This window comes from Taudactylus pleione, unplaced genomic scaffold, assembly GCF_031769625.1.
Source record: "Taudactylus pleione unplaced genomic scaffold, aTauple2 ptg000579l, whole genome shotgun sequence".
NCBI lineage: Eukaryota > Metazoa > Chordata > Amphibia > Anura > Myobatrachidae > Taudactylus > Taudactylus pleione.
This window is the reverse complement of record NW_028284981.1, coordinates 6,754,669-6,767,216: the sequence shown is the minus strand read 5'-3', so window position 1 is coordinate 6,767,216 and position 12,548 is coordinate 6,754,669. Positions and strand designations below refer to the sequence as shown.

Sequence of the window (12,548 nt, the reverse complement as noted above, 5' to 3'; positions counted from 1 at the left end):
CAGCTGCGATCCCTCCATCCTTGCCGGTAGCCGCATCCACCACAGGTTTCTATGGGGGATGCGATGCTGCCAAACTTATCAACTTCCGGGATGCGAAGCATTCTGGATATTGGCCCCCGCAGCTAATGCTATCTGAAGACGGCGTTAGCCGCTGTAGCCTATGGGCTACACATCCCCCCCCCCCCCGGAACCCTCCCCGGCAATGGCCTCCGCTCATGTGCAGTCAGAGTGACTACGCATGTGCAGTAGCCCCGGCAGCTCTCCGGGCACATCGCAGAGACGATCTCCTTTCGGACCCCCAGTCCCTGCATGTTCCGGACTATACATTTTGCAGTGCGATCATGGGTGGTAATGTCATGCCCGGAATCGCATTGCAAACACGATCATTAATAAATGGGGCCCTGAATCAGACCCCATCATCAGAATGAATGCGGAAGGTCTGTGGCAGGAGTGGGTATGAAGTCCTGGGGGCTACATATCCCGACGCCGGCAGCCCGAAAGGAGAAGATCCCGACAGGGCAGGTAAGTACCCTATCCCTACCCCCCCCCAACCATCCCCTAGTGGTCGCTGACCCTAACCTCCTAACAGTGCCTAACCCTAATCTCCCCCGGGGGTGCCTAACCCTCCTTACTGCACCCTAAACCTAACCCTCCCGGGGAGGTGCCTACCCTCCCCCCAAAACCTAACCCCCGCTATGTACCCTAAAAGTAACTACCCCCCACGCGGCTAACGCTAAGGGCGCCCAGACTTACCTCGCCCGGTCCGGCATCGGGATTAAGAAAGGCGTCGGTATTTCGACGCCAGTCTTGCGGCCGCCTGTCTCATAACTACATCTCCTGTGGCATACTGGCTGCTGCAGCCTGAAGCATAGCTTTTCAGTGTCATCCTATATATTACCTTGCATACAAGGGGTTAAATGCTTCTTATATAAGTTGTATATTTCATTACAACCCATCATTCTGATACATAGCGTCATCTCTAGAAGGTTTAGGAGCAATTACCTATATGCTAACTTGATCCAGGAATCTACACTACCTGCCCTTTGTCACCCAAGGCACCTGAACCCACACAGTGATCAGTACCTAGAGCTAATCAGTGTGTCACATGCTGGAGATCCCCTAAAGTTACTCAAGGGACTCAGGGCCTGATTCACTATGGATCGCTATTCTGCTTATACGCATGCAACCCCGTTGCTAATATCAGCGGTGATACGTAAATCTTTGAATTTGCATTGCGATCACAGCCTGACATAAGGGCGGCCACTTCCCCATACTCGCATCCGTATACTTGGCCAACATAGCGAAACAATCGGTAACATCGGACAGTTAATGAAGCCCAGACCTTACTCAGGAATTGCTTCAGCGCACACTATGACGCCTCAGGCGGCCTCTCGCAGTGGATAATTTATGTACGCCCCTGCAATGCCGTTGAAACACACTGGTGCGCCTGCGTTCGCCCAACCAGCCCCGTCACCACCCACAAATGGCACTTCCTGTCAATCACTCTGCGATAGGTCTGCGTATCCTCTACGATTGCTGTCCCAATCGCAGTAGCTAGTTGGCACACTGCGATGCATGCACAGTACGCAACAATCGACCGATTGCGTGCAACTGCGTTCCTTGCTGAATCAGGCCCTCAGTCTAGAGTCAATAATCCCATTGTGTTTGTGGTCTGGAGAATCCTAAAGTGAAGCCAACATCCAACAAAGCACCTGATTCACTAGCGATTGCAAATGCGAATGCAATAGCGATTACGCACGCAGTTCAACTGCGATAGTATGCTAATTCATTGCGATCGCTATGCCCCCGCAGCACAACATAAGGACGCCCACCTTACCTTACACACATCCGTAATGTTTAGCAAGACTGTGAAACCATCGGTACAATCGAGTACCATCGTAGCCTCACGCACACTTGCACAAACTCTGACCTTACTCAGGAATTGCTAACTTCAGCGCACGCTATGAGATCTTAGGCTGCGTAGGGCATTGCATTGGATAATTTATGCACGCCCCTGCAATGGCATTCAAATGCACTGGCACACCTGCCTTTCCCAGACCCCCGTCTCCCGTCACCACCCACGAACGGCACTTCCTGTCAATCACTCTGCGATGGGTCCCGATTGCAGTGGCCGGTTCACACACGCGCACTGTGATGCATGCACAGCACGCAACAATATGCCAATTGCGTTCGTATTAGCAACTGCGATCCAATCTGAATCAGGCCTAGAGTCATACAATACCATTCCCCTACCCACGTGTGTTGCAGATGTGTGATTATTGTCCACCTATGTGACTTGGCTTCTAGTGTGTAATGCTCGGACTCGGTGGAAGAGGGGATACTGAGCGAGGATCGGAATTCATGACATTAGAGAAAGGTGACTCACTCTCAGACTCACCCCTCAGCTGCTGCGTATGGAGCTCCACTAGTACTGCGTACTGGCCATTGAGAGTACGGATCTCCTTACGTAGCGTACGGAGTGATGCTCGCTCTGTATATACTGTACAGTATACCGCAATGTGCCACTCTAGGACCAGTAACACTTGTCTGATGCTGTCAGCTATGTGATAAGTGGAAATAATATTTATTGCAGATAATTTGGGGAAAGCACCTAAGCTTATGACTATTCAAAAACATTATTTCCTATTCGCAGTTTATGTATCTACCAATAATGTATACTGTATGTTGGGCAGTGTGTTACTAGTGCACATACATTGTTAGCAAAGTTCTCCCGATAGGAGTGATAGATGATGTGTGATGTCATCAGTACGATGGTACTCCTATCTATGTGATCACAGCAGGGAATACATGGGGATCATCATGCGTTATGTGAGGGTGACATGTAATAAAGGGGAGAGGATATTTGCTGTAATAAGGTGCCTGGCAGGGAAGATCCATCCAAGATGGAATCATCCGATAATTGATACATTATTTTACACCAGGTTGTTCATTCAAAATAATGTGTTTCTTTTATTTTTCAGAACCACAGCAAACACCCATGAAATAGGCATTCACGCATAGCTATGGTATGTTTCTATATACAGTCAAATATGTGTGTATATAATACGATTAGCAGCTGTATAATGGATTTTTTTGTATTGTATTTTGTATTCTGTGGCATCATTTTAGTAACGAAATATGATATGAAATATGTGGCTGTGCAGCTTTCTGGGACTTGTAGTTCTACAGTAAAGTAGCCTGCACCCATGTCAGTGAGTGTGTATACAGATCTCCCAACAAGGGGCACGTAAAACCACCCTCGTCCAATGAGATTGTTACCCCTGCCCTGCCGTGTTTAGGTGCACCTTTCCTTGCCCCTGTCGCTTATTATTGCCCTGTCCTTTATATAATGTAATGACAGCGTCTCTCTCATTGCTCTGGTCCGATAGCAGCACCCACATAGTGCTGTACACACGTCAAACATGGACCAATGTCACAGCATACTCGCACATATTAGAAGCAGCTAAACTCTGACCCCAAGAGCGTGCAATCTAAGGTTTCGTTGAATCGTATATTCCCATGCAAGAACCGTATTGCAGCATAGGTAGCTATGCTAGACATGCCAGGGCTGTGTTCGGTTTGCAGCGCTGGAAGGTTCCCGGACCATTTCATATCTCTTCGGATTGTTGCAGTGTGGAAATGTTACTGGTGATATAAATGTCCTTGGTGCAGAACTGTCACCCAGGCAGTCCCCTTACACTTCCCATTCAGCCGGTCATTGCATACTGCCCGGTACCGTGGTTTCCCGACCCCTCCAGCCAAAGTGCCTGACACATGCAGAAAAGCCAGGCTCACGGTCCTCTTTAATTCCCGGCAGCGAAGACACAAACTTTGTTATTTGAATAGCACAAAGGACCCGCCTCGCTTCCATTGGCGGAGAGGCCCCTGGCTGGGCGAGTATTCGCTGTCACTCAGGGCTGATACGCTCAAATCACTGGTCGAAGGGGGCGCAGGCGGATCTACGCTCGGAGTATAAATAGCTGGGCTGGAGAAGGAAACAGGCACAACCAGTTTCAGAGGCTTTTGTAGCGAGAAGGGGCCGAGAGGCTGACTGATCCCTTCTGCTAACCCCGGGGTAGTGGAGGGAAAGTCCCGCGTCTGAGTGTGTGCGCCTCCCGAACTAGGCTGCTGGAGTCCGGTACAGCATGGAATGCGCCCTTGACGCACAGAGCCTAATCAGCCTGTCCCTGAGGAAGATCCACAGCTCCCGCACCCAGCGTGGAGGCATTAAGCTGCACAAGAACCTGCTGGTGTCCTACGTGCTGCGCAACGCCCGGCAGCTCTATCTGAGCGAGAGGTACGCCGAGCTGTACCGGCGCCAGCCCTTCCCGCAAGCCATGGAGTGCGGGCCGGCTATGGAGGAGATCCCCGAGCTCAGCCCCTTGCAGATCCCCGAGGAAGGGGAGGACGAGATGCACCAGCTGCCCAGGATACAGACCGGTGCTGAGCTGCTGGAGCCCGGCTGCGCCACAGTGCTGACCCCGGAGGAGCCCCTGGAGCTGCCACCGTGTGCGCACACCCCGCACCCGGGGAAGGACTTGCAGGGGGATAGCTTCTACCCCAGGGGCTGCTGCTCTGAGGACCCCGGGACCGGTTTGCCACACTGCAGCCAGACCACAGTGCTGGACTTGGACACTCATGTCGTGACCACGGTGGAGAACGGTTACCTGCACCAGGACTGCTGCGCCTCGCAGTGCCCGTGCCATGGCGCACCGTGCCCTGCGCTCCCGGCGGCTCCCGCTCCTCTTCCAGCAGCCCCTAAGCGCAAATACCCCCCGGTGGGGTACAGCTACACGGGGCATGCGGAGGAGGAGGACTTGGAGCCCCACTTTGTGCCCTGCAAGAGAGGGAGATATGAGGACTTCTGCCCGCAGATGGGACCCCCAGAGCACACGGACTCTTCCAACATCTCCAACCTGATCTCTATCTTTGGCTCTGGCTTCTCGGGACTAATGAGCCGGCAAGCGGAGTCTGAGCAGACTTTAAACGGACACTTGTGCGGGAAACAGGCGCTTGCCAGCCTGGGTGCATGGACTAGGGCGATCGTGGCTTTCTAGCGTCTCCTCTCCAGAGCGCTGACCGGGGAGGGACAGGAGACCTGGTGGGGGACTGCTGCGGTGGTTAGTGGGTGTCTTGAAGGGCACTGAAATCAGGACTTGCAAATAATCAAAACATGTTTTATAGAACTGTACAGACTCATAAGAAGAAAATATCCTGGACTTTATTTTTGCAAAAGAAAGAAAGCACCTATTTAATTGTATTTTGTTATGTTTCATTTGTAGTGGTCGATGATTCTAGTGTCACACAAGACAGAGGCTGCGGAGTGGGGAGAAATAAGATTGGCTTTTCTGGGAGGGTTGGAACCACCATCCCCATGTAGCTTACAGGGTGGGCTGCATTGGGAACTCCAAACTGAAGGCTACTCCTATTCCCGATGGTGGGAGCATGTTAGATGGGGTCTGTACCTGGTGTGGTGGGGGGTTAACTTTTCCAATGCTGGGTGCGTTTTAACCACTTATGGGTTAACCCTACAACACACATGGTATGAATAATCTCTCAAAAGTTTATCCTTCCTTTTTTTTTTTTTTTTTTTTTAACCTTCCCTTTAAACTGACTCAGGCAGACGTCCCCTGCCTTGGGCACAGCCAGAGACCAGTCACAGGGAAGGTTTTTGGGGAACAATAAACTGCATTTTTACAGACCTGTCCTTGTCAGGTTGTGTGACTTACAGGGGGTTACAAGATGAAGGCAGAAATAGTAACATTTTAACTTTTTTTTTGTTCATTCCTGTGTTGTGACTTCTAGTAATGTGAGACTGTGTAATGCAGCTGCATATGGGGAGGGGGGTATTTTGGTATTGGGGCTGTAGAAACACTGACTTAATTTATATGGAGGGTCATGGAAACCTGCAAACTCTACAGATCACCTTCAGCCCCTGAACCCAAATATCCACTATGGCTTGTTTCTGGGTTTTGTGTTTTTTTTTCTATTTAAGTTATAATTGAAATGTCCCAGATTTGTGAAAACACTATCCTTAAACCCATGCGCATCAGCGTGGCCCCCCCTTAATCCAAAAGTTCACTTGTTCTAATTTCAGCCTTCAACTGACTTCATGAAACCAGCATAGTTTGGTCTTGTGATCTGTCCATGTTTTGAGATATATATATATATATATATATATGTATGTATGTATGTATGTCATTATTTTTGTTTATAATTTTGGCATTTAATCCTTTTGTTGTAAAAAGGTGGTTTAGGATGAGCCTGCCAGCATTCACACTTACAAGCACTATGTGTATTAAATATTTTGCCAAACGTTTTATTTTGTGTTACAATTCCTGTATTTTGTGTAAATTGAACTGTATATCACCGGGTAAACTGTTCAAATTATTTGTTTAAATTTATAATCTTAAATAAAACAAAAAACTTTATGCAACCTCGCCTGACTTTTCACTGGCTGCTTCTCATTCCATGTCACCCCATAGCTTTTTGTTTAATACAGATGGGGGGGATATAGTAGAACCCTCCACCCTGTGCGAAACTATGAGAAAGCTGTCTCCTTACCTATACGTGGCATTGGTTTTCACACTGGACATAAATCTTTTATATAAAAGTCCCTAGCCAAGTGTACACTGACACCTAGTTCGGGCTTACTGAGAACACAAGGAAATAAACCATGTACCACCCGTGTCATACTGGCAGGAGTGTTTTGTACCTATGGGTAGGTCACCTGGATTGGTGTTTGTCCTTGCTGGTGGGTATAGTCTAGCATTTTGCTCTGGTCCAGCAGACGGAAGAGGTCATGATGAGAGTGTCATCATCCCTTCCCATCCTCATCCTGCTTGGTACTCTTGTATGAAGTTCCTTATTTTTAGTATGTTATCACTGCACTGTGCCACTTGGTGGTGTGGTGCCCCCTCCCCTTTTTTTAAAGGAAGGTAGCCAGAGCCTATCTGACCACCTATAGGATAACCTCTGAATGAGAACCTTTTTTAAAACCCAGAAGTTCTGCATCTTTCTATCCAGACTGCAGACTATCCAACTCTTGTATCAAGGAGAAGAGAATCAGGCTCGGGAAATAGAATAAAGACAGACTTTCATGCAGCAATATACATAAATCTCTATACACTTAACTATTGTATTATAGCCACATAAGAGGCAATGCTGGAACCTGGGAAAGTCCAGGAGCAGCATAAAACAGGCAGTTGTGATTTTGCAGAACAGCTTAGTCGATTTAATCGATCCTGTGCTGTGCAGAACATTGCAGCCTTATTTTATAGTTCTGTGGACAGAATACCATTCAGGGGAAATACATGACTTTTAGTTTTGCAGAAGCAGTGGAAAAAAAAAAAAAAAAAAGCAGGCTACATTATAACATAGAAAGCTCATGTTGCTTATTGAAGCAGTTCTTTTTGCAAACGTTATTTAGTTTTTATTTTGTGCGAGAAAATAGAGGATATGTTTATAGCAAAGCAGCCCTTGTCCACCGATCTACTCCCATTGCTGTCCGTGTAAGCAGTTGCCAGAGCTCCTCCTAGTGGCGCTGCTGTGGAAATGCAACTGGAGCTCCCTAGAAGGTATGATGATACCAATATTTCCAAATCTTTGCAGAAAGAGCTTATCACTAGCAGTTCTTGTCCCCTGACACACCGTGGCGGGATTGCTATGATTTTTCAAACTTCTTCAAAGCTTCTATAGCTCGACTTTAGTTTTTAGGCTGTAAAGCGCAGCAGAGAAACTAGCAGCCCACTATTCTGTCCAGATTCTAACATTCATCAACAGAATAAACAAATATTATGAACAAGGTCACAATGACAAATCTTCTTATAGACCCTGTTCTTATTAACATTCGCTGAAACCTTGTGTCGTCCAGGAATCAGACAAAGGACTGCAAATATTATTTACCATTTGCACTTATATATATATATATATATATATATATTCCTCTTAGCATCAAGCTGCATTTAAATATAATATAATATTTGTTTATTTTTAGCTATGGATCTTTCCTGTTAAGATCTTTTTTTTTTTTTCTGGTCATCAATGACACCCAGTATCCTTCGTTATACAGAATATTTGCCCCCCCTTCCCCCCCTGAGCATTTGGTACTTATTAGAAGCATTGCAGACTATGAGCTGCCATGGGAAATCTGCTGCCTGTGGCATATATAATACAGCAGGGACTGCAGATTGCAGGAAGCCCAGTGCAGCACAAAAGGGGGAGAAGGTCTAAGTATAGTGCACGGCACACAGCGCAAATGCGCAGTAACACTCAACATGTTTTGTAAGAGGAAGCGGCTGAGCACAGGGAGAGATAAGCAGCACAGTGTGGATATAGCGAGGGGAAGGGAGACAGCTGTACAAAGGCTGGGAGAGAGAGGGGGGGTGCTGTAAGCTAGCAAACAAGATAGAGGCAGCTGAAGTGAAGGGAACGCTGCATTTAAATGGGTTGCAGCAAGAAAATCATTTTATAAAGAGCTAGTCCTGTGAGGGACAGGGAAAGGAGAGAACAGTCGGTTAAGGTAATGTTTTCCCTCGAACTGGTTAGTCTGGCTGGGTGGCTCTGTGTACCTGAGAATAAGGAGTGGCTGCACAATGACAGGGCTCAGTGAGAGAGGCACAGGAACACGAGTACACCAGTGCATACCAAACAGCAGCAGCACACAGCCACACACTGACACACATTTTTAGTATGGTTCCTCCTGACACTATAATGTCTGCTGCAACAATATCTAGGGGCCAGTTCAATTAGGAGGCGAGTTGCCATTGTAACAGCGTGCAAAGGTCACCAATGGTACCTCAACTCGCAACCCAATCTCACTCTGGACTCGTAGGTTTCACGTACTAAGGGGCATATGTATCAAAGCTTGATGTGAGATAAAATTGTGAGGTATATACAGTGGCGTATCTATAATGGGTGCAGGGCACAAGGGTCCAGGGGGCCCCCGCATCGCACACACTGCACCCATATTTTTTTTAAACTTACCCGTCCGAAGTCCCGCGTCGGGTGTCACTGCTGCTCAGAACACGGGAAAAATGGGCGCCGCGGCCATTTTTTCGGCGTTCTGCGCATGCGCAGTAGACTCCGGGCACACTCTAGTGCCCGGAGTCTACTAATGCTTCGGTGGCTGGCCAGCTGATCAGTCGGCTGCCAGCCACCAGGGTGAGAGGAGGGTGCCCCGCACGAGGAGTGCGCACCGGCCCCCTCCTCTCTTAAGACGCCCCTGGGTATATATCACCAACCAGTCAGCTTCTAACTTACATTTTGCAAGCTGTGTATAAGTAATGATAGTTTAGAGCTGATTGGTTGGTGATATATATTACACAATTTTATCTCACATCAAGCTTTGATACATATGCCCCACAGTCCGGTGGGTCTGCAAATAAAAATCTGTGAGTCCGGAGACGAAGGTATTGTAAGTGTGGCATATTACTCGCGCCGCCAGGGGGCTCCCGGCGAAGTGAATCGACCCCATAGATCACAAAGGGGTCTGATTCAGTGTCGGACACAAGTGGCAATGTGGGTGGATCTCATGGGCTTCAGCATAGTAGATGTACATGCGCCAAAAAAGGAAATCGGCGACCACGTATGCACCAAATCAGACTTAAGCACACAGACGGGGGTTGGTAGTGCGTACAGATTGATCCCTCCTACTACAGACAACCTTTTCTGTAAAATGGGCATCTCTAGGTGGTGAGAGCACCACGACCTTGCTAAGGTACGGATCTGTTCCGTGTAATAGTGGTGCCATGGGAATGTGCCAGTTATGTTGGGCTGACTTTCGTGGTCGATCGTAGAACGCGGAAGGAGGCGGCACGCATGTTTGAGATGGATTTTGTGCTCCCAGCATGGGGCCGGTGTTAGTGCAGATAATAACGACGACGGCTGAGTACAGAAAAACCGTGGGCGAGACAGGCTTCCGCATGCCGTCGTATGGATTTTCTGTATTACACAGGCGGATTCACGCATGAGCTAGTAAGGCGGCCGCCATCGTCGTCCAGGAAAGCGGTCTCAATATACAGCTCATTCACAAGTAATAACAGCAGAAGTCAAAATATTCTTAGTGAACTCTTGACATCAAATGAGGCACAGAGTGCCTCATTCCTCAACCACGTCAGGTATCCCTAATAAAGTAATAGGCTAAATACTCTGCCAGCACACAAAATGGCTGCCTGTACTATGTGTAGGTAATGTAATGGGTAACTTTTTGACAATACAGTATCCTATGTTTAAGGTTATCTATATAATAAGCAAGAAAGTGTGCATGTGTGTGTATGTTTGTCCTTCCCGAGTTTTGTACCTAGCTACATCAACTTGGCATGGTGGTGTAGTTTGACCAGGTCATTGCAAATGATCCAATGCTAAGTCCTTAGCTGCAGCTCGGATCAGTAATGCATGTAGGAGGCGTAACCCATCAGGGGCGCCGAGAGGGGGAGAGAAGCGGGTACAAATTGCCCAGGCTTGCTGGAGGGGCCTGGCGGGGGCCCGAGTCCGGCACCGCCCCCCCTGCCTTCTATATAGCAGCAGCCCAGCACTCGCTGCTGTGTGCTGGGCTGCAGTTGGAGACTCCTCGCAGCTGCTAAGCAGCAGGAGCTGTCTCCTATTCATATGGGGGGAGCGATCACGCTGATCGCGCCCCCCATTGGCTGTGCGCTGAGCTGAGGGGCTCACAGCGCCCCCCTCCCAGCGCAAGCGGCACTTCTAAAATGTTTTTTTTGTTTTCCATAAAGGGGTGTGGCCACGCCTCCCGTGATTAGGCCACGCCCCCTGTCACCCAGGCCCCAGTGCGGCTATCCAGTTTAGTCACCTCCTCTGTTCTTCAGTGCTTTCTGAAACTCAAGTGCTTTTGGAAGCTATACTTGATTCCTGTTCTGTAAGTCAGTCCGCTCCTGATATACCCCGTTCCAAACGCTATGAGAATACTCCTGCCTGCAGTGTCGTTTGTTCCTAATTTGCATAGTTATCCAGGTTATTGGCTAGGAGTAAAAAATGAAAAAAAATGAGGGCTGCAGGTGTACTTCAAGGTCCAGTCATCAGCCCGGGCATTGCTGGGTATCCCAGCTTAAGTGTTAATATGCACAGATACATTTTAGTTTGCTACTTCTATGCAGCCATAGTATCTCAGGTTGCGTGGCTGTCCATGTCTCTGCTGTGCGCGTATGAATGGCTGCTGTATGCTGTACGCAAATGACTGTGTTCACATCGTGCACTTGTCTCCTGTACGCGGTTGTTCCCTAGAAGAGCTGCAATGTCTGTATATTTAAGAACCCCAACTGTAAAACTTTGTCACTGAATCAAAAGGTTAAACTCCACAGTTGGCTTATTTTTTTTAATATACATATATTATTGGGAACACCAGGCAAAATATCACACTGTATCCAAAATATCCTGCGAAACATGGCATAACTTTTTTTTTTTTTTTTCACGCTGCTGACAAAGCTAATAAGTAATGTGTTTTTGGATAGTGATACTCCTTCCGCCATGAGATCTCCTTTCAGAAATGTCTTCTCCGTTTGATTTGCGTCTCACCCTCCAATCCTCAGCTTCCTCACTGCTGTTACTGCAGGTGATGTCCTCTCCCTCTTTTCTTCCTTTATCCCCTCAACCAGCCCTCTCATATCCTCCACTTCCTTTCACCTAGTGTCTGCCAGCATCTAGCATCAACCTACTTCTCTCCACTGGACTTGCCCTCCAACTTCTAATATGCGCTCATTTGTCCTATACACTAAAAAAAAACCATTCCCTGATCCTTCCTCTCTCTCTAGCTGCCATCACATTTCTCTGCCCCACGCTCCTCGAACGACTCGTCCAAATTCACCTGACCCACTTATTTTCCACACTACACATTTCCGCCCTTTGCAATACACCAACTGTGCTCTCACCAAAGTGACTCCATATTTTGTGGCAAACTGGAAAGGACATTTCCCCCTGCTCATACCACTTGACTTCTCTGCCGCCTTTGACACAGTTGACCCCTCTATTCACCCGTCACTCCCGTGGCCTTCGCAGCGCTCTTCTATCATAGCTCACAGACCTACATTTCTGGTCACTCCTTCAGCTTCTCTGCCTCTGACACACATTCCCCTACCTTTCTCTGCTGCGGTCCCTAATTGGCTCTGGGCAAATTCATTCTACGAGAATAGCACGCACCTCTTCTCCCCTGTCTTTCCCTCTCTGTTATCCCGTGTTACCAATTTATTTTCAGCCATCTTCAGCTGGATTTTCCAATGCTATCCCAAACTCAACATGTCCAAAACTGGATCACAATCTGCTCACCTCATTGTATCATCTCCTCTACTACCGTCTCTCAGGGTGGTCAACTTTATGACCTCTCCTGTTCCGTGGCACGCTTTCTTCATATCCAGTGCTCCATGCAATCCTGGCAACTCCACCATTGTAACATTGTTCAAATATTCCCCTTTCTCTTTGGAAACCTCATTAAAACCCTCATTCACTCATCATTTCCCATGTTGAATACTGCAATATCCTACTAACTGGCCGTCTTCTCCTTACTCTCCTCTGGATCTCCCTTCCCTACCTTACCAGAC

General features: G+C 48.0%; 1 protein-coding gene across 1 annotated transcript; it reads left to right on the top strand.

The window, feature by feature from the left end:
- Nucleotides 1-4,018: 4,018 nt before the first annotated feature.
- Nucleotides 4,019-6,303, top strand: IER5L (immediate early response 5 like). The gene has a single exon (XM_088453522.1). It carries the CDS (start codon nucleotides 4,146-4,148, stop codon nucleotides 5,055-5,057), a length of 912 nt encoding a protein of 303 aa, XP_088309648.1. The 5' UTR covers nucleotides 4,019-4,145; the 3' UTR covers nucleotides 5,058-6,303.
- The last annotated feature ends 6,245 nt before the right edge of the window (nucleotides 6,304-12,548 follow it).